Source organism: Pelophylax lessonae (assembly GCF_965119305.1).
Source record: "Pelophylax lessonae genome assembly, chromosome: 11".
Lineage (NCBI taxonomy): Eukaryota > Metazoa > Chordata > Amphibia > Anura > Ranidae > Pelophylax > Pelophylax lessonae.
Window position 1 is genome coordinate 51,970,852 of NC_138778.1, and position 20,874 is coordinate 51,991,725.

At 41.4% G+C, this 20,874-nt stretch overlaps 1 protein-coding gene across 1 annotated transcript in view; it reads right to left on the reverse strand.

The window, feature by feature from the left end:
• The window catches only part of LOC309567011 (fer-1-like protein 4), a 243,812-nt gene that overhangs the window by 26,081 nt on the left and 196,857 nt on the right, over positions 1-20,874 (reverse strand). Inside the window, exons 37-40 of the mRNA XM_082272328.1 lie at positions 8,797-8,967; positions 6,145-6,299; positions 4,422-4,600; positions 380-465 (exon numbers count right to left, since the gene is read on the reverse strand). Of these exons, the coding sequence (XP_082128454.1) occupies positions 380-465; positions 4,422-4,600; positions 6,145-6,299; positions 8,797-8,967 (591 nt within the window). The remainder of the gene's footprint in view (positions 1-379; positions 466-4,421; positions 4,601-6,144; positions 6,300-8,796; positions 8,968-20,874) is intronic.

Sequence of the window (20,874 nt, forward strand, 5' to 3'; positions counted from 1 at the left end):
GATGGGGATGGAAGGCAACCGTTCTGTACTTGAGTGCTTTAATGATCTAATTAAATATATTTATTAGAGATGTGAAGTATATGGGTATAGAAGAGATATCTTACAGTGGTAGTAACATACATTTAAAGGGTACCTGTCTTGATAGATCATAAGTAGGCACCTACAGATGTCTGCATGAATCTTTGGATTATTTCCAGAGCTCCCCTAGGAGCTATATAACCTGGGGTGTTCTATTATGCAAGCAAAGCTCAAATTTTTTTGCTGTTCCACCACTCCCCATTATGGTGTTTTTTGCCCCATATTTTGCCCGCTGAGAAGTAGTTTTTTGGCTCCAGGTCTAAGCAGGGTGGAGGATTTTGGAGATATCTTGTTTGCATACCTTATTGGTTCTCGTGGTTTGATGTTAATAGGAGGTGGTGCTGGAACATCCGTTGGAAACAAATCAATCCACATATGAAGCGATCCCTGAAAGACATATTGATCTCCTTTATATCATGACCTAGGTTGAAGATCGGCCTGTAAAAATTCATAGCATTCTGGAAGGTAACGCAAAACTCTTGCAGGAAGGCCAGATTATTTTTAAAATGCAACTAGTTCCAGCTTTATTGCTCACAGGCAGTACCATTTTGTCCTAATGCCATGAACAACTGCTGGATAGATTCCCTGAATCTAAACATTTGGCCCTAACATTCTTGTGACAGCAAGAGCGCCAGTAGACTCTGACTGCAGCAGTCAGTTACTGTACAGCCACACCATGATAGACCTTCTTCACACTTTGCATAGTCGGCAGGATTTAAATATGTGCTGGGAGACCCCAATGGATTTCCAGGCAATTGCATTTATCACTCGCACAATGTGCACCAAATCAGGGAGCCAGGGCCTTAAATAGGCTCTGCTCTCACCCAAGATGGCCACAGAGGTCACAAGGGGCACCACCGTCCAAATCCCCTAGTGACTGCAGAAAATCATAGAGGAACCAAGTTTCTCACAACTTCCTTCCCCTTTTGCATTCCCGCTCCGGTTGAGCGCCACCTACATGGGGGAATACATACTTCACCTGCCTAAAGCCTCTTCACCTGTAAATACTTACTTTGATTTCACTGCCCATTGTGAGTTTCTTACAGTGTGCATTAGAAGCTACAGTACTTTAGATAGAACATGTCTCATTTCCTGGCTGAAGGACATCCAACATCATCTAGCCATTTTTCTTTCCAACCTAACTACCCCTGGCCTGCCCCTTTTATTCACTGGATTTCACTTCTTTTGATCATAGAGACTAACCATCACATGTGGGCGGTACATAGGGCAGTCTGTATGCAAATTAACTCTGCCCACTTCTCCAGATTGACATCCACCCATCCAGGCATTTTGATATTTGTGCAACCCCTGTCAAGAGCCAGCCCGCTTTTTGCATCAGGCCTGAAGGCTCTTGAGTAGTGGTTGTAAATTTATGAGCTAAAGGGGGCCTCAAATTCAGCCCCTGACATCACCAAAGGGCTGCATATAATTTTCAATATATGTAATGCTTAAGAGGACCATCAGAAACTGCAGATCTAATAGAGGAAATAAAAGTCAGAGAGTGTGGACATGCTACATTTTTGGCTGGGGACATGCTGCAGAAGACAATATGAAACTGAGAAGATGCTACATGAGGCCAGTAGAGATCAATGTTATTACCCTAATCAATATTTCCACTACAGACTACTCAGGTCCGAGGGCTGCACATCATATACCAATGGTTGGGCACCAGGGTTTTGAGAGTAGAACTGAGGCAGGGTACTGGCTTTTTCAGGAAGCTATGTACCGTACCTTGCCAGCCCCGTCCACCAGCCATTACCTGACTGATTTTCAAAGAGAATCTCAAAGACCCAGTGATGACATTATGGGGTCTAATTAAAAGGTATGTAATGAAAATAGAAATTTTTTATTTAAAAAAGATAGAAGCCTGATAATGAAGAGGGTAATAAGGTACCAGGAAAGGCAAAATATATGATAAGGGTTGTACAGGCAGATTTGTCCCTGTTTGAAGTTGCCCATCTCATAGAAGATATTCAGTCTATGGTTAGGCAAAGGAAGCTCTCTGCTTGGACGTTTGCCCCTAAGCTCCCCCTCCCACCCAAGAAAAAATGAGTGGATGAAATATGTAATGAGACAATAATTTGCCCAAATAGGTTAAAGTAGTTATCTAAATCACGGGTGATATAGAAGGTGCCACACCCTATTAATAGTTACAATCACAAAAAACAATAAGCATTCGGGCTTTTAAGATCGAGAAATTGTAGGTTAAGGTTGTTTTAGCACTGAACTAGGCAGTTGTGGCAGCCTCCATGAGAAGCTATATAATTCTGGGGTCTATGGTTCAGATTTAAAGAAGAATTTAAGTTTGCATCCTAATTGCATTATACATTTGCATGACCATGCTGTAAATATATGCAAACATATTATCTATTCGCAAGTATTGAGGTCTGTCCTGTCCCTGAGTATGGAAATGCGCATTTCAATGGCAAATCTGACAACCAACATAACTAGTTGCCAGTGCTTGAGTCTTTCAGTAGAGAGAAAGAAAAGATGATATGCGACCTATGGCACTCCCAGCATCTTTGTCATAAGGTATTCTCCAATTAATGCTGCAGACAAGACCATATATTTGCTACACAGGTAACAAGTGTAAACACAGCCCATTCACCTTATAATAGGATGCAGACAAAGCCATGTTTTATATACTTTTGTATGACTCTACCAGCAGTGATGTGCATGGGTATGCCGGATTTTCTGCATCTTTAAATTCTTCTACAGTTCGGTGACATTTAGGGCCATATGGATCCCATAAGCAGTAATTGTTTTTACATCAATCAGCTTTAATCACATTATTCAGCTGTTGTTGTTCTTCTGAAACCATGGTGTAGAGAAATGGTCTCCAAACTTTGGCCTGTGGGCCCTTTGCTCGACTAACTGGCCCTCTGGGCACTGTTCCCCCCAATTACATCAATGATGGGGCACTATTCCTTTCACCGACCCCAATAATGGGGCACTATTCCTATCACTGGCTCCAATAATGGGGCACTATTCCTCCCACTGACACCAATGATGGGGCACTATTTCTATCACTGACCCCAATGATGGGGCAGTATAACCCCCCCCCCCCCCACTGACACCAATGATGGGGCACTATTCCTTTCACCAACCCCAATGATGGGGCACTATTCCTATTACTGACCCCAATGATGGGGCACTAATCCTCCCACTGACACCAATGATGGGGCACTATTTCTATCACTGACCCCAATGATGGGGCAGTATACCCCCCCCACACTGACACCAATGATGGGGCACTATTCTTCCTACTGACACCAATGATGGGGCACTATTCCTATCACTGACCCCAATAATGGGGCACCATTCCTCTCACTGACATCAATGATGGGGTACTATTCCTATCACTGAGCCCAATCATGGGACATTATAGCCCCCCCCCCCACTGACACCAATGATGAGGCATTATTCTTCCTACTGACACCAATGATGGGAGAGTAAACCTCCCACTGACCCCAATGAGGGGGCACTATTGTTTCTACTCATATCATACAAACTGGCCCTTTGTTTAGAATGTTTGATGACCCTTGGTGTGGACGATATCTTCCAGGGGCGTAACTACAGGGATTGCAGGGGTTGCAATTGCAACCGGGCCCCATGCTCCAGGGGGCCTGTGCGGCTCCCCTGTACATCTGGACAGGAGGGGTGGCGGGGGCAGCATGTAGAGAAAGCACTGTCCTCTTTTTTCCTCCTGTACCTGCAGGAGAAAAATGGAGACGATTGGTTCCTCTGTATGCTGCCCCCACCACTTCTCCTATCCAATTCACTTGTGTTCTGCTGTCTCTGGGCCCCTGTGTGCTCCCCTGGTCCCAACACCCCCCCCCCATCCCCCAACTGTGCTACCTTCCCACTCCTTCCGGCTGCTGCAGGGAATGTGTCACAATAAAAAAACAGGAAGGGATATGTAATTTACCAGCTCCTTCTTTTTCTGAATTGACACAGTCATAGTCAGTGGCATTGTAAAAAAATTTAATAGAATGATAAAAAATAATACAATTAAAATACCAAAAAATAAAAACTACTGACACCAGTGGGTGAACTTCCAGGATCGCAAAGGTCACACACCACCGTGGGGAGACCCCAAGATGGCATGAAGGGGGCCCACTATAGAACTTGTGAAAGGATCCCACTGTGGGAACGTAATAAAGGGCCCCGCAATAAGAGTAAAGAGCCCCAGGATCAGTGGGAAGAGCCCCAGGCTTGAAGGGAAGGGCCCCGGCCAGGGGTCCGCGGGGCCCTTCATGGTTTCTTGCACCAGGGCCCTGAAGGTTCTAGTTATGCCTCTGATATCTTCCTACAGTTTTCTGATACAGATGGTACTTCCCTACCTGCCCAATTCCAGGGTTCTCAGTATTGTAGAGGGTCCGCACTTCTACATGTTCTGGTACTAGCCTGGTGCCAAACTCTGGCATTTCATCCCAGTGCTGCAGGACATACAAAGCCTTGTGTTCATCATAACCAGATAGCATCTCATCTTCTTCCTTGTTCCTGTCTTTTATGAAAGCCTCTGGAATACAAGATAGATTCTAGGATTATTGCTTGTTCCCAGTAAATAATTTAAGACTGGAGCTTCTGATAGTGAAGGTTATATGTCACATGAAGGGAAAGAGAAAATCCAAGGTTTTATCCAATTCAAAAAGAGAAAAAGTGCTAAATCAAAGAACCAAGTGGTACCAATGGGTTATAAATGCTAATATATGCACACAGAACTGTTTAAAGAGAACCTGTTTTTTTACCTTTGTTAGCCAGAAATTCCTCTTATAATGCCACATTAAAGTCCAAATGTATTTATTGGTTTACACTTAAAAAAAAAAATCAAACCTGTTTTGGGAGCTAAAGGAACTTTCCCTTCATCAGCGCTTCAGTTAAAATAAGAACTTTGAATATACTTAAAATGGTGTGAATCAATGTAGAGAAGCTGACTACTGGACTAGACTAATGCCTCGTACACACACATCGATTATTGGCCGGGAATTTTCGGCCAACGTCCGATCGGCCGACTTTCGGCTTGTTAGTATGATGCTTTTGACAACCGACTCCGACTTTTCGGCCAAAAAAAATCTGGTGTGCAGGCTATAAAATTTTTGTTGGCCGTCAACACAATGGCCGATTGTTCGTCAGGCAGCACAGATTTCGGCAGACAAAAATCTGATGAGCAAGACTGGGCATGCTCAGAGAAGAAAAAACACACGGAAAGTAAACCAGCACATGACATCACTTCTGAAGTAGATTTTTGTTGGCCGAGAAAATTCGTGTGCAGTCTAGGCACATTCCAACCAACAAAACACAACTTGGACAAAAGTCGGACGATCAGTCGGCCGATAATCGTTGCGTGTGTACGTGGCTTAAGTTACTAGCAAGCAGAATCTACATGAGCAACCAAGATAATTTCTACACTGAAACTAGTTTCACTTTTTTTTAATAGTGACCTGACATCCAGGAATAAGACCTGCCAGTGGTCAGTTTGTGTGTAATACAAATACTCATTGGCCAACGAAGACACCCTCGGTGAACAGGGAATGCAGTTGGTGGGGTTAGCATTGCACTGCCTAAAAAAACAGAAAGCAGAAATCTTTGGATACTCCCTTCTTTCAAGAGTATTGATTGACAGCTGCCTCTTGCTGAGATGGTGATTACTGACTTGCAATATGTTCATTTCTAAACACAAATTAGTCAGCTACACATGGCTCAGTACTGGAAACTGAAAGGCTTAGAAATGTTCAAAATGGGTCTTGTTAATGTACAGTATATGACCATGTTGTTTAATTTGTTATTTAAAACTAAATATAGGATTTTTTACATCATACTATTGTAGGCATTCTATTTTTCTTTTGTCATAAACTATAGATAGCAATGATTTTATAATAGCCAGCACTGATCACTTTAACTGAAAACACCGAATATCACAATACAAATCAGCGCTGAAAGACTACCCAGCAGGTTTCATACTTGACATAGCTTGTCATGTCTGGTTCTGTATCTTCTGTGGCTTTGACCAGACAAATAAAAGCACATTAATTGACCATCATTATTGGGTGCACATCTTCTTACCTTCAGGAAATGCCTCTAGAGGTATCTTAAAGATCTTATTATTCACTTTGACCTCCTCCCTCCTGTACTCTGCGGCGGGCAGGCTGTGTTTTTTACACAAAGCGCTGAGAATCTGGGAAGGTTTGAAGGCATCTCTCCATGCATTGTAGCCTTCACTGAAGGACAAAAAAATAATACATTATAGAACAAAAAAGAAAAAGGGCATTTTATCCACAAGACCAGCCTTTCTCAACTTTTTTACCCTAGATCAGTGATGGCGAACCTTGGCACCCCAGATGTTTTGGAACTACATTTCCAATGATGCTCAACTACACTGCATAGTGCATGAGAATCATGGGAAATGTAGTTCCAAAACATCTGGGGTGCCAAGGTTCACCATCACTGCCCTAGATAAACCCTTAAAAATATTTTTAGGTCTCAGGGAACCCCTGTCTTATTGAATTTATCATGGTTCAGTGGGAACCCTCTTTTTACAGTGGTGATCCGAATGCCACCCTTACTGACAGATTAAAATATTTGGTGTCATGCTTTTGGCCTTACCAATTGGCACCAGACATGGAACTATGCAGGAGCTATCAAATGGGAAGTTAATCAGCCCACAGCTCCAGGAAAACCTAACAACCTCTGGAGGAACCCTGGTTGCGAATTGCTGCATTAGACTAAAAATCTTGTAAATACAGGAATCTGTGTATCATGAAGAAAATGAATGTGGGCTTCTTTGTACCAAATCCTATTTAAAATTCATCTATTTTATGAGGGTTTCATGCACTATGTCGCATTCTTCTGAAGATTTGTATGGCGGAAGTGACGTATCCTTCCTTACTAAATGTTTAAACCAAGCGAATACTAAGGGGTCATCAACCCAACAAATCAATAGGAAAAAGTATATTATACAAAGGGAGATGGTGCTCAAGGATGACCCATCAGTATATTATTGTGCAAACCATATATCTTCTAAAATACATTGTATTGTATTACAAAACACTGTTAAAATGAAACATTCAAAAAGTGGGGGTAAAAAACCCCTATTATATTTCTGTACAATAACATTTAAATGCATCATTGCAGTAGTCGAGAAACAAAGTATTTGTCAACGCGTTTCGTGGCCACTGACGCTTCCTCAGTACTCCATATTACTTAATCTAACACAATGCCAAAAAAGTTTACATTTATAACAGCAAATATACATAAATATGTTAAATACATAAAAATGCATATGGTGCACCTATTTTATGTTTTTGTCCCATTTCTTACAGGACAGAGTATATATTTAATTATGTTGTTCACATAGACCCCATTACTTTTTATGTATTTGGATAGTGTCAGAGCTATCTGCTATTTCCTGCCATACCCCACATTTCCTTTTGTCAACTATTTTTTTAAATCAGAAAAGTTTTTATTGAACATAGAAAAACAAACACACTTTCCATTAATGTACAGATATGACAGTAGCCTACATCAAATATTACATAATACATTAACCCCAGTGTCCCCATCATCTGTCAAAACATCCTGAACCCGATATCACAGGTCTCACCTCCCACACCCACCCACCAACAGTACAGAAAGAAATGAGCGGTGTATTGCCCACACAGCAAAAACATAACATGTCCCACCCATCTCAAAGCTATTGCAGTAGTCTGGACAAGTTCCCCGGGACTCAGCCCAGGCGTGTATAGCCAGGGCGACCATCATTTTTCAAATCTTTTCGGGCTGCCTCTATGTTGATAGATATACCTTTCCATAATCAAAGTGTTTCCCATATGTGAGATCCAAGAGGCCACTGAGGGTGGCGTGGAGGATTTCCAACCCAGGAGGAGGAGTTTACGAGCCTGAAACAGAGCCCTAGAAAATGCTATACGAGTCAGTTTTTCTGGAACAACATCCTCCAGAGCTCCCAATATACAGTAAATTGGATCTAGTGGAACAGTAGTTGGGAACACCTGGTTAAGGGTTCCTAGAACCTTGCTCCAATACCTATGGAGCTTCAGCATCGCCACAATAGGTGAACGAGATCCCCCTGGTGGTGGCTGCACCGAGCACATGAGGGGTCTGACCGCCCTCCCATCCTATGTAATCTAACCGGGGTGTAATGTACTCGAGGGACTATATACAGCTGTTTGTCACATAACTATGCTGGGTAGTCTTTCTGGCCATTGGGATGTATAGGAAGAGGCAGGTAAGCTTCAGCAATAGGTGGAAGTTCCAGAGCGTTTCCATTTGGGCATAATGATGTAATGATGGGAGGGTGCTGGAGGCTGGTGCAGGTACATCTAGTATACTGCACTCTATACCTGCAGCAATTTTCATTTAAATTAACAGATTACCTTTAAACCTATATTTCATGTACATATGTATGCTATAATGTCATTGCTATAGACCCTTCAGACATTAGTACTGTGGAAATCCAAAAAATATGAGCGTAGTGGGACAGGGTTTTGTCCCTGCCAAGTCCTTGATGCACACATACACCCTCCAGTGGATTCTTCATTGGAATATATGGAAACATTTCAGGCTATTGACCAGTATATTTCACCTGAGTTCTCCAGATGTCATCACTCTGCATTAACAATATCTACTTCCTTTTTTTTTTTATAGCATCATAGAGGTGAACACTTTGTGCCCTCTACAATTGGAATATTCCACACTTACACATCATACTGCAGGGCCAGACCACAGTTTGCTCGATGGTTACTGTAGAAACGATTTTCCAGATCCAGCTTTGTCTCACCAATCAAGTCGTCTGATCCGATCATGTCATGGTCAAACACTGAGATTGTCAGTTCTGAGTCCAATGGGAAGGAGACCGTCAATTCGAACACCCTGCAAGTTGAATGAAAGGAGAGAATAAGAAAGAGAAGCAGAACTATAAAAAAAATACCTGCAATTGACTCCAGTAATACAGCACTAATTATACACACAGCTGAGCGCACTGAAAGGTTATTTTTCAGTCTTTAAAATGTTTTTCTTTTCTCAAGTGTATGTGAATATGTCAGCATTAAGGGGGTATTAATTAAAAATTCACAGTCCAGCAAAACTCTATGCACTTTCATTCTATGCTAATGCTGAAAACTTGAATGTTACTAAGTTATTTTCTCTCCAGGTCAGATGTCCTTGTGTGAACCAGGAAAATACTGCATTATGGCCACTACATGGAGCCAACAGTCATAGTAATTATCTTTTTTATTTCCTATGATTATCAGGTCAATTTAGTGGCCATAAAAGTTATTTTCCCGACTCACTCTGTTCTGTATGACTGAAGAACATCTGACGTGGAGAGAAAATAGCCTAAAAACATTGATTTTGCTAGCATTCACACAGAACAAATTTACATGCAGTTTTGCAGGAAAAATAGCTCTGTAAATGTAATATATATATATATGTATCTACACTCCTAAGTGTACGTATATCCCATATATTTTGTTTGCTTGGTTTGGAAAGAATAGGGAAGGGTTGAAGTTCTTATCAGTCTATTTTATCCTGCTGGGGGGAGATATCCCTTTATTTTCTGTCTTGCTGCCACAACAGGAAACAAAAAGAATTCTCCCTAAAGTGAGGAGAATTACCTTCTAAGACAGTGACAATGGCCATTAGGACAAAAAACAAAGGTGAACTTTCCCAGCAGGCCCATCGACCTTCAATAAAGATTGGCAGAGAGTCTAACCTTTCAGCAAACTATTCAAAACTACAAAACAAAAAGGTTTTACCTATATATTTTGAAGCAACAAGTTCACTTAATTGGCAGTTCCACAAGCAGTAATACATGCTCACTTTCTCAACCTTCTTTTTCTAAACCTTGTGGACAGCCTTCCCAGAAGAGTTTAAGCTTTTACAGCTGCAAAGGGAGGGCCAACTCAATAATGAACCCTGCGGACTAAGACTGGGTAGAATTGTGTGTAGGAGAATAAATAACGGGATTTTTAAGAGGACGCCCATTCCCCACTGTCCAACACCATTGATCATGAACTGCAGCGCAATTGGCTGCATAGGAACTTCCAAAATGGACGCGGCTGCTTCTGTGCATTGCGTGCAACGTCAATACTGACGTAGAGTCATGCATGCGTGGCAGCCAATTGCGCTGCAGTTCATGATCAATGGTGTTGGACAGCGGGTAATGGGCATTCGCATTCCGGCAGTGACGTCAGACGCTGCCAGGATGGAGGGAGCATATAAAAGCCTCCCAGGGTGGCGGTCTGTAAGCTATGGCTGTTTACCCTGGTGTAAGCCTGCATTAACAAGATGTGAGATTGGGACAAATAATTTTGTTACCCTCCTTCTTTTCATTGTGGAGATTTACCCCTATATACTCATTGATGTAATAGTATGGTTGCAAGTGGGAAAATATTTCAGTTTTATTTCAATATGCTGTGGTATCTGTCTTATCTAGAGTTTGGGTTTTAACCTGAAAGCATTACAGACATTTGGGACTTGCTATACCTGCTTTGACTGTTACATGCGGATTGATGATTTTTACCTCTGATTATTGAGGCCTATTTTCATTGAGGTAAGGGGGTTATATAAAGTGTCCAGGGGGATTGATGTTGTCTATTCTTGTTGGGTGGGTTAAGGTTCTCATGGTGATTGTTGGCATGTATATTTTCTATACAGGCTACCACTATTAAGGAGAATTACTGTCTAAAATTCTGAAGTATCAAGAAGTAAAAGGCTGATTACAGGAGGATCCCACCATTGGGGTTATCCCCTTTGGATAAGGTGGGTAACTATTGGTTACAGCTTTCAGGTGAGGACTTTGGAATTTTGGAATTCAATATATAAAAAAAGTAAATTTAACTCTATAAAAAAAGTAAATGTAATTATCTTTAACCTTTACTTAGGATTAAGCTCACATCTTGGCAGGCTTCACTGGGGGGGTATGTTACATAGTAGTTGAGGTTGAATAAAGACAATAGTCCATCCAGTTCAACCTGTTCCCTCTATGGCACACTGATATTCCACAGATCTATTCACTTATGATTTTATCATCAAATTTTTGAACACCTTGCAGAAACCCGGAGTGAGAACCATTCATTAGATGTCTTATTGATATATGAATGTTATAACCATTTGTATTTTTGTAAATGTATGTAAAACTATTTTTTAATATGGATCTTTGTGGATCTTTAGGATACGTATTCAATAAATTGATATTGTCTTTTATTTTATCCTTAGTGTTACCATGTACAAGGCTCTAAAAGTCTCCTGAGGAAGCCAAAGTTGTGGTGAAACATGTTTAGCGGAAACCTCTGTATAAAGACCATATAAATCTGTTATGGTTTTTGCAACGTCTTTTTTAAAAACTTTGGATATTTGAAATAAAAAATTGTTTTTAGATATAATGTCTAATTTTTGTTGATGAGCACCTTAAAAATCCCGTTATTTATTCGCTTACAAATTATGTTCACACAATTTGGGATGTGGTGCATTTAAAAAAATAAATCAATCTTTAGCAAAGTTATTCAATAAGACTGGGTAGCCATTAAAATTCATGTGCGTGTAAAGGCAGGCATCCCAATACTTTAGACAATATAGTATACATGCATTTTGCCCACTTGGCTTGTAAGTACATTATGTATATTTTTACCCTTTAATAAAGTGTTAAAAGATAATACACTAGGGATTTGTTCCCTTTTTGTTTTTTACCCTTTTAATGTAAATACCATTGTGTGGTAAGTCTTGTTCACACTCTAGAAAAAAGGGTACTTGTCAGATAGTCCTAACTTCTGCCAAGTGCCCCTTAAAGAATAGGTCCCAAAGTGCTTACTAGCTAAAAGTCTTATGACACACATATACATTCAGGGGTAATGCAGCTCAAACAATTATTTGAGAAATGGCTAACTATAACTTTGTATCACTCACTGTCACTGAGACAAAAAGAAGAGGAAATCCCAAAATTTTGACAGCTATTACTAAAAAAGGAAGTTATTGGGGAAATCCAAAGTTTGGCAGTTGTCACTGGAACAGGAAGTCATTGAGAAAATCCAAAATTTGACTGATAGCAATAAAATTCCAAAAAAAGTACTAAGCACAAAATAAAAATGATTTGGCTACAGTTCCATGTTAAGGTTCTAGCGTAGAGTGTTGCAAAAGGACATGCTAGGGGTGCAGTATTGTTTACAACACTGTGAGTGACAACAGGATAGAATTCATACATACAAGACTCACCCACTTGGCAATAATGTTGGAAATGTTCAACTAATGTACTGCCATGGCTTGTGCTCAACGCCTTCAGAAAATACTGTAGGAAGCTACTGTGTTTGCTAAAAATCCTTTTAAGTATATATAATTAATTTTTTTTTGGTATAGTTCACTTTTATTCTTTGAATCCAAATGTATTTCAATGAGGCTCAAGCTGGGCAGTTCATAAGAGCAGTAATTTTCTAGCGAAGAATTTGTCTCAATGACTTGTAAAAATAGGATCCGGCTGCGGGGAACAACATCGATGCTACATCATTAATTCAGTCAGCTTGCAAATAGGATTCTCCTTTATTTCACCAATAAATATCCTCTCTCTCCCACCTACACTCTGCAGTCCTCGTTAGAGGATGATAAACGGCAGCCCAACAGGATAACCAGACACGGTATCTACTATAGTGCAGCCTAGAAGTAATAAGATACATCAGGCTCTATGTTATTGTCTTATACATGGTTATTCAATAAAACACAGGGGCTTAGTTAAACTCTCGTTGGAAAAGATCCTGCAGGTTGTGAAGCTCCGGGGTCCTGGTCTTATAATCAAACTTTTGGTTCCGGATCCCCCTGCTCCTTTAATCCGTTAGCGCACCCCATGACCCTAATTTTTTAAAACCTTTATACGTGTAGCACTCTAGTTTTCTATTAGTGGCAGTGCAGGCAAATTTATGTTTTTGGCTCATTGTAAAAACAGTTGTCGAATCTGGGTCAAACATTGACTTCAGTTGAGGGCTGGATGACTCATACAGACTCATACAAGCAGGACTCTGGTGCCCACCCCTAGTTCTGGAAGGTTGGAGAACTTTCTGGAAACTGGAAGGTAGAGGCCAGGGGGGTTGATCTACATACTTAGAATAGTTTGGCCAATTCCCAGGCATTGGGCCTGGTATGGTGGCTAAGCCAACACTTACAGTATCTCACAAAAGTGAGTACACCCCTCACATTTTTGTAAATATTTTATTATTATTCTTTTCATGGGACAACACTGAAGAAATGACACTTTGCTACAATGTAAAGTAGTGAGTGTACAGCTTGTATAACAATGTAAATTTGTTGTCCCTTCAAAATAACTCAACACACAGCCATTAATGTGTAAACTGCTGGCAACAAAAGTGAGTACACCCCTAAGTGAAAATGTCCAAATTGGGCCCAATTAGCCATTCCCCCCCCCCCCCCCCCCGTTGCCATGTGACTTGATAGTGTTTCAAGATCTCAGGTGTGAATGGGGAGCAGGTGTGTTAAATTTGGTGTTATCGCTCTCACTCTCTCATACTGGTTACTGGAAGTTCAACATGGCACCTCATGGCAAAGAACTCTCTGAGGATCTGAAAAAAAGAATTGTTGCTCTACATAAAGATGGCATAGCAATAAGATGTTTGCTGAGACCCTGAAACTGAGCTGCAGCACTGTGGCCAAGATTCATACAGCCGTTTAACAGTACAGGTTCCACTCAGAACAGGCCATTCCATGGTAGACCAAAGAAGTTGAGTGCACATGCTCAGTGTCATCCAGAGGTTGTCTTTGGGAAATATGTTGGTGATACAACAACTTTAAGCTTAGTCTATTGCAGTTCATAAATAGGACACTAGATGTCGATAATGCTTAGTGATATACTATGCATTCTCTATGATGTGTTGTCATTTCCTGTACACAGTAATGAACTTGTTGATTATCTCTTCCTGTCTGTGTTCTTCTTCTCAACATGAGAAGGTGATATCTTTTGCTATCTGTGTTATGTTCCAATAAAGAAGCCAGTTCCTGTTTACTCCACAATGTCTGATCTGAATGGACTCCGCTGCACCCAGTGTTCGCACTCTGCAACAGGTTATGGGCCCAGGATCCGGATAAAGATCAACATAAGGAAGGTTTCCAGTGACATCTACTATAGACAAGTAAGACTGTTTATATATAAAGGAGGAAAAAAATGTCTGGAAACTCAGAACTTAAACTCTCAGTGGCCAAGCTGAACAATGACAATTATCAGTTATGGAAGTTTAAAGTGGAAATGCTATTATCTAGAGATGACTTGTGGGAGGTTACCACTACAGAGAGGCCACAGGACAATAATCAGGACTGGGACAAGAAAAACAGACAGGCACGGCCACCATAAGCTTACTAGTGGAGGATAATCAGCTCATACATATACGCCATGAGGACACAGCTAAAGGCATGTGGGATGTGCTAAATAGACTGCATGAAAGATCCAGTTTAAACAGCAAGCTGTTTCTACTGCGGAAACTTTACAAAATGAGTCTTAGCAGAGAACAGGACATGCAGGAGCACATAAACACAATGCTGGAAGTGATTGCGCAACTCAGATCAATTGGGGAGAATATAACAGACAACCACGCTGCAGCTATGTTGTTATGCAGTTTGCCCGATACATATACTGCACTGATCAATGCACTGGAGACACGACCTGAGACAGATCTGACACTATCATTTGTAAAAACCAGGCTCATAGATAAGTATCAGAGAAGAAAGGAATTAGTGCATGACTCCACAGAAACCAACACCAGAACCGCTCTTAAAGCTACAGATGCAAGGTTACACAGGAAAGAGACCAGAGTGTGTTTCAGATGTCACAAACAGGGACACATAAAGAAAGACTGTACTATATGGAAAGCAGAGCAAATAAGACATCGTCCCTCTTCGGCTAAACAAAAGGTCAAAGTCACAATCAATGATCCATGGGAAGGAAACTGGAATGCCACATTTAAAGCGACAGGCAACAATAAATGTCAAGGCTGGTGCATCGATTCGGGGGCAACCAGTCACATGACGAGTGATAGAAGTTTTTTCACAGAACTTGATCTGAACAACAAAGAAACTATTTATCTTGCAGATGGAAGCAAAATACATGCAGAAGGATATGGGCATGGAACCCTTGTATGCCCTGATGATGCGGGACACAACCTAGCCATACCAGTGAAAGATGTGCTTTATGTTCCTAATCTAGAAGGAGGACTCTTATCTGTGAAGCGTCTAACAGCCAGAAGACTCACTGTAACATTCCAAGGTGACAAGTGTTCAAGCGTCCTAAACGGCAAACAGACAGTAGCAAGTGCCAAGCTGGATGATCATCTATATCACCTCGACACAGTGAAGGAAAAGGTGAGACTATGTACACACAAGCACAATGACTGTATACATATATGGCACAGACGTCTAGGTCACAGACACCCAGAATGCATACAGGAACTACAAAGGAGGAATCTGACAAGGGATCTAACAATATCCCCTTGTCCAGTTACTGTTAAGTGTGAATGTTGCATTAAATCCAAAGCTACAAGAGCAACACTTCCCAAAGTCAGTCAGAAGAGAGCTTCAAGACCACTTGACTTAGTTCACAGTGACGTGTGTGGTCCCCTAAAACCACCTACACCAAAAGGTACATAGTGACTTTCATAGACGACTATTCAAGATACACAGTCACCTACCTAATGCAACACAAGAGTGAAGTTTTTGACAAATTACAAGACTATATAATAAAGACCATTAACAAGTTTCAGAGGAAGCCTCTCATACTTCGGAGTGACAATGGAGGTGAATTCACAGGATATAAGATACAAGAGTACTTAAAACAGAATGGAATAGAACATCAAAAGACAGTCCCATATACACCAGAACAAAATGGAGTAGCTGAAAGAAAGAACAGAACTCTGACTGAAATGATCAGATGTATGCTGACAGACTCTGGACTACCACAAAAATACTGGGGTGAAGCAGCTATGACAGCTACATATTTGCAGAACAGACTTCTTTCCAGAACAGTAGAGAAAACTCCATATGAACTATGGCACAAAGAGAAGCCAAATGTAAAACACCTAAGAGTATTTGGATGCAAAGCATTCATCTACATACCTGAAGAAAAACGCACCAAACTCCAAAACAGAGCGTTTGAAGGTATCTTCGTTGGATACAGTGACAATGTCAAAGGTTACAGAATCCTTAATCCCAAAACAGACAAGGTTACCATTAGCAACAGCATAACTTTTGTTGAAGATTTCAGAGACAATGTAATGATAACAGTAGAAGCAAGAATAGAGGATAAAACTGACATTGACCAGCCTATCTCCATAACTTCTGAACAAACAGTTGAAGTGAGTGCAGACTCTACCAGTACTGAAGAGCAGACACAAGAAGGCTCAGACACAAAACCGAGATGTTCAACAAGAGAAAACAAAGGTAAACCACCTGTACGTCTCTCATACAAAGCAAGTACTGCCAGTATCAACGAACCTGCAACCTGGGAAGAAATATCTCAGCTTTCAGAACAAGAAGCAAGTAAATGGATAAAGGCTGCTGATGAAGAGATAAAATCCATGCATGACACTAAAACATGGACACTTACAGAACTACCACCCGGAAGGAAAGCCATAGGCTGTAAATTGACTTTTAAAGTGAAATACAATGCAGATGGCACAATTGAGCGATACAAAGCAAGGCTAGTAGCCAAGGGCTATTCTCAAAAATATGGAGAGGACTATGATGAGACATTTGCACCAGTAGTCAAGCACACTACATTAAGGACTTTACTGACAGTAGCCGTCACAAGGAAAATGCAAGTAAAACATTTTGATGTGAAAACCGCGTTTCTACATGGCGAGCTAACAGAAGAGATTTACATGGAACAGCCGCCAGGGTTCAAAGATGAACAAAGGCCAGACCTAGTTTGCAAACTTCGCAGGAGTATATATGGACTAAAGCAAGCAGCCAGAGCGTGGAATATAAAAATAAATGAAGTGCTTACACATCAGAACTTTCTGAGGAGTAAAGCGGACCCCTGCTTATACACAAAGAAATTGGCAGACAGATGGGTCTATATGCTTATTTATGTGGATGATATCCTGATTTGCTTTGAGCAAGAAGGGGATGAAGCAGAAATACTAGAAAAATTAAATCAGAACTTCAACACCAAAGATCTTGGCAACATAAAGAATTACCTCGGCATCCAGATCAAGAGAGAGGAAGATGGCAGCTTTCTTCTGAACCAAAGACACAAAATACAAGAAATAATTGAAACATTTGGAATGGAAGACGCCAAACCAGTAAAGTCTCCTATGGAAACCAACTATCTAAAGGAGATGAATTGCCAAGATAACCCATTACCTACTAATACTCAATACAGGAAGGCAATAGGGAAATTGCTGTATCTTACCACTGCTACAAGGCCGGACATTGCAGCAAGTGTTGGAATCCTATGCAGAAAGGTTTCAATGCCAAGTCAAAAGGACTGGAATGCTGTAAAGCGAATCATTCGCTATCTTAAAGGGACTTTGCACTACAAGCTAAAGTTACCAGCAAGTGATGAAAGCACCTTAAAAGGATATGTGGATGCTGATTGGGCAGGAGACACCAGCGACAGGAAATCTACCAGTGGATACTTATTTTTTCTGTCCGGAGGTGCCATCAGTTGGACTAGTAAGAAGCAACTCTCTGTTTCACTGTCGTCTACTGAAGCAGAATACGTTGCTGCAGCGCAAGCAAGCCAAGAAGTTATATGGCTGAGACAGCTATTAACAGACTTGGGTCAACCACAGTTGGGACCAACAGAGATCTATGAGGACAATCAAGGATGCCTCGCACTTGCACACATGGAAGGAGTTAATTCAAGAACCAAGCACATTGATGTGAAGTTCCACTTTCTTAGGGATCTTCAAGAGCAAGGTCTTCTTGAGTTACTTTATTGCCCAACCGAGGATATGACAGCAGATATCCTTACAAAGCCTCTGACCGCTGAAAGACACTCAAGGCTTACAAAGAAGATGGGTTTAATAGACTAAGCCTTAGCTGTTGAGAAGGGGTGTTGGTGATACAACAACTTTAAGCTTAGTCTATTGCAGTTCATAAATCGGACACTAGATGTCGCTAATGCTTAGTGATATACTATGCATTCTCTATGATGTGTTGCCATTTCCTGTACACAGTACTGAACTTGTTGATTATCTCTTCCTGTCTGTGTTCTTCTTCTCAACATGAGAAGGTGATATCTTTTGCTATCTGTGTTATGTTCCAATAAAGAAGCCAGTTCCTGTTTACTCCACAATGTCTGATCTGAATGGACTCCGCTGCACCCAGTGATCGCACTCTGCAACAAAATAGACATTTGAGTGCTGCCAGCATCGCTGCAGAGCTTGAAGGGGTGGGGGGGTCAGCCTGTCAGTGCTAAGACCATACGCCGCACACTGCATCAAATTTGTCTCCATGGCTGTCGTCCCAGAAGGAAGCCTCTTCTAAAGATGATGTACAAGAAAGCCCCCAAACAGTTTGCTGAAGACAAGCAGACTAAGGACATGGATTACTGAAACCATGTCCTGTGGTCTGAGACTAAGATAAACTTATTTGGTTAAGATGGTGTCAAGCGTGTGTGGCAGCAACCAGGTGAGGAGTACAAAGACAAGTGTGTCTTGCCTACAGTCCAGCATGGTGGTGGGAGTGTCATGGTTTGGGACTGGGGAGCTACAGTTCATAGAGGGAGCCATGAATGCCAACATGTACTGTGACATACTGAAGCAGAGCATGATCCCCTACCTTCAAGGACTGGACCGCAGGGCAGTATTCCAACATGATAACGACCCCAAACACTCCAAGATGACCACTGCCTTGCTAAAGAAGCTGAAGGTAAAGGTGATGGGCTGGCCAAGTATGTTTCCAGACCTAAACCCTATTGACCATCTGTGGGGCATCCTCAAACGGAAGGTGGACAAGGTCTCTAACATCCACCAGCTCCATGATGTCGTCATGGAGGAGTGGAAGAGGACTCCAGTGGCAACCCTTGAAGCTCTGGTGAACTCCATACCCGAGAGGGTTAAGGCAGTGCTGGAAAATAATGGTGGCCACACAAAATATTGACACTTTGGGCCCAATTTGGACATTTCCACTTAGGGGTGTACTCACGTTTGTTGCCAGCGGTTTAGACATTATTGGCTGTGTGTTGAGTTTTTTGAGGAGACAGCACATTTACACTGTTATACAAGCGTTACACTCACTACTGTACATTGTAGTAAAGTACCATTTCTTCAGAGTTGTCACATAAAAAGATATAATAAAATATTTACAAAAATGTGAGGGGTGTACTCACTTTTGTGAGATACTCTGTGTGTGTGTGTGTGTGTGTGTGTGTATGTATATATATATATATATATATATATACACACACACACACACACACACACACAGGGCAATGTCCCCCTTGACTGCAGATGGTTGGGGACCTTGACCCCCAAAACAAATACCTTGGGGTCTACTGTGGGTGTTCCAGCATATCCCTGTTAATATGAAGATAATAAAATCTTTGATGTGAGAGGGTCCATTCATAAATAGCGGTGTTCTATTTATATCAGGACACGCCTGTGACATTTGTTACCGAGTGTATTTATGACCATGAATACACTCAGTTAGAAGAGTCACAGGAGTGTCCTGATGTAAATTACACATAAATGGTCCTTCTCACTTGGTATTTTATTAACATTAATTTTATGTTTTAACTTTTATTTTGTCATATTTTACTTTTCTTTGCTGAGTATTTAAGCCCCTGATTTCACTTCCACTACACATCTCAGCGACTCACCATGATCACATTTGCAATGCTCTGTAGACTTTAATGCAAACATTTAATACATTCATATTTTTGATTTCATTAATGTGAGTACATTTATTCAATATTTGCAAAAGGGGGACTAGTTATTTTAATGTCATAGCTGTCAGAGCCGGTTCACACTACTCCGACTTGGGACACGACTTGTGTGCCCTCAAGTCGCCCCTAGTCTCTTGTCATCACAAATTCAATGTAAATGAATGAGAGCCGTCTTCCGACTTTAGAAAAGGTTCCTGTACTACTTCAAGGCGATCTCTATCCGACTTGTGCACATAGACTTTAATAGGAGTTGCCTCTAAGTCGGATCCTTATCTTATTTCTTATTTTTCAGGAAGAAGAAAAAGATTAGCCAGGCATTCCCCACAGACAAAGTCGCCTATCATTTAAGTCTCTTCAAAGTAGTGCACAAGTCTCTTACAAGTCGCTTACAAGTCTCTAAACAAGTCTCTTCAAAGTCACACTAGCGCGACTTGTCAGGCGACTTGGTCTCCTGACAAGTCGCAGTAGGTCGCTCGCCATTGAATAGTACAGGACCCGTTCTAATAGGAGCGACACAAGTCGCTCCGACTTAGAAAAAGGGTCCTGTACTACTTTGGGGCGACCTGGAGGCGACTTGCATTGACTTCAATTATATGAATGGGCTGTAATGGCGCGACAGGATTTTGTAGGGCGACCTGTGAAGTCGGCGCGACTTGCACAGACTTCATATTTGAAGTCAATGCAAGTCGCCCCAAAGTAGTACAGGACCCTTTTTCTAAGTCGGAGCGACTTGTGTCGCTCCTATTAGAACGGGTCCTGTACTATTCAATGGCGAGCGACCGACCGCGACTTGTTAGGCGACCAAGTCGCCTGACAAGTCGCGCTAGTGTGAATGGACCCTAAAAAGTCGCTCCTTCATGGGGCGAATTTCTGGTCTTGGTAGTGTGAACCGGCTCTTAGAG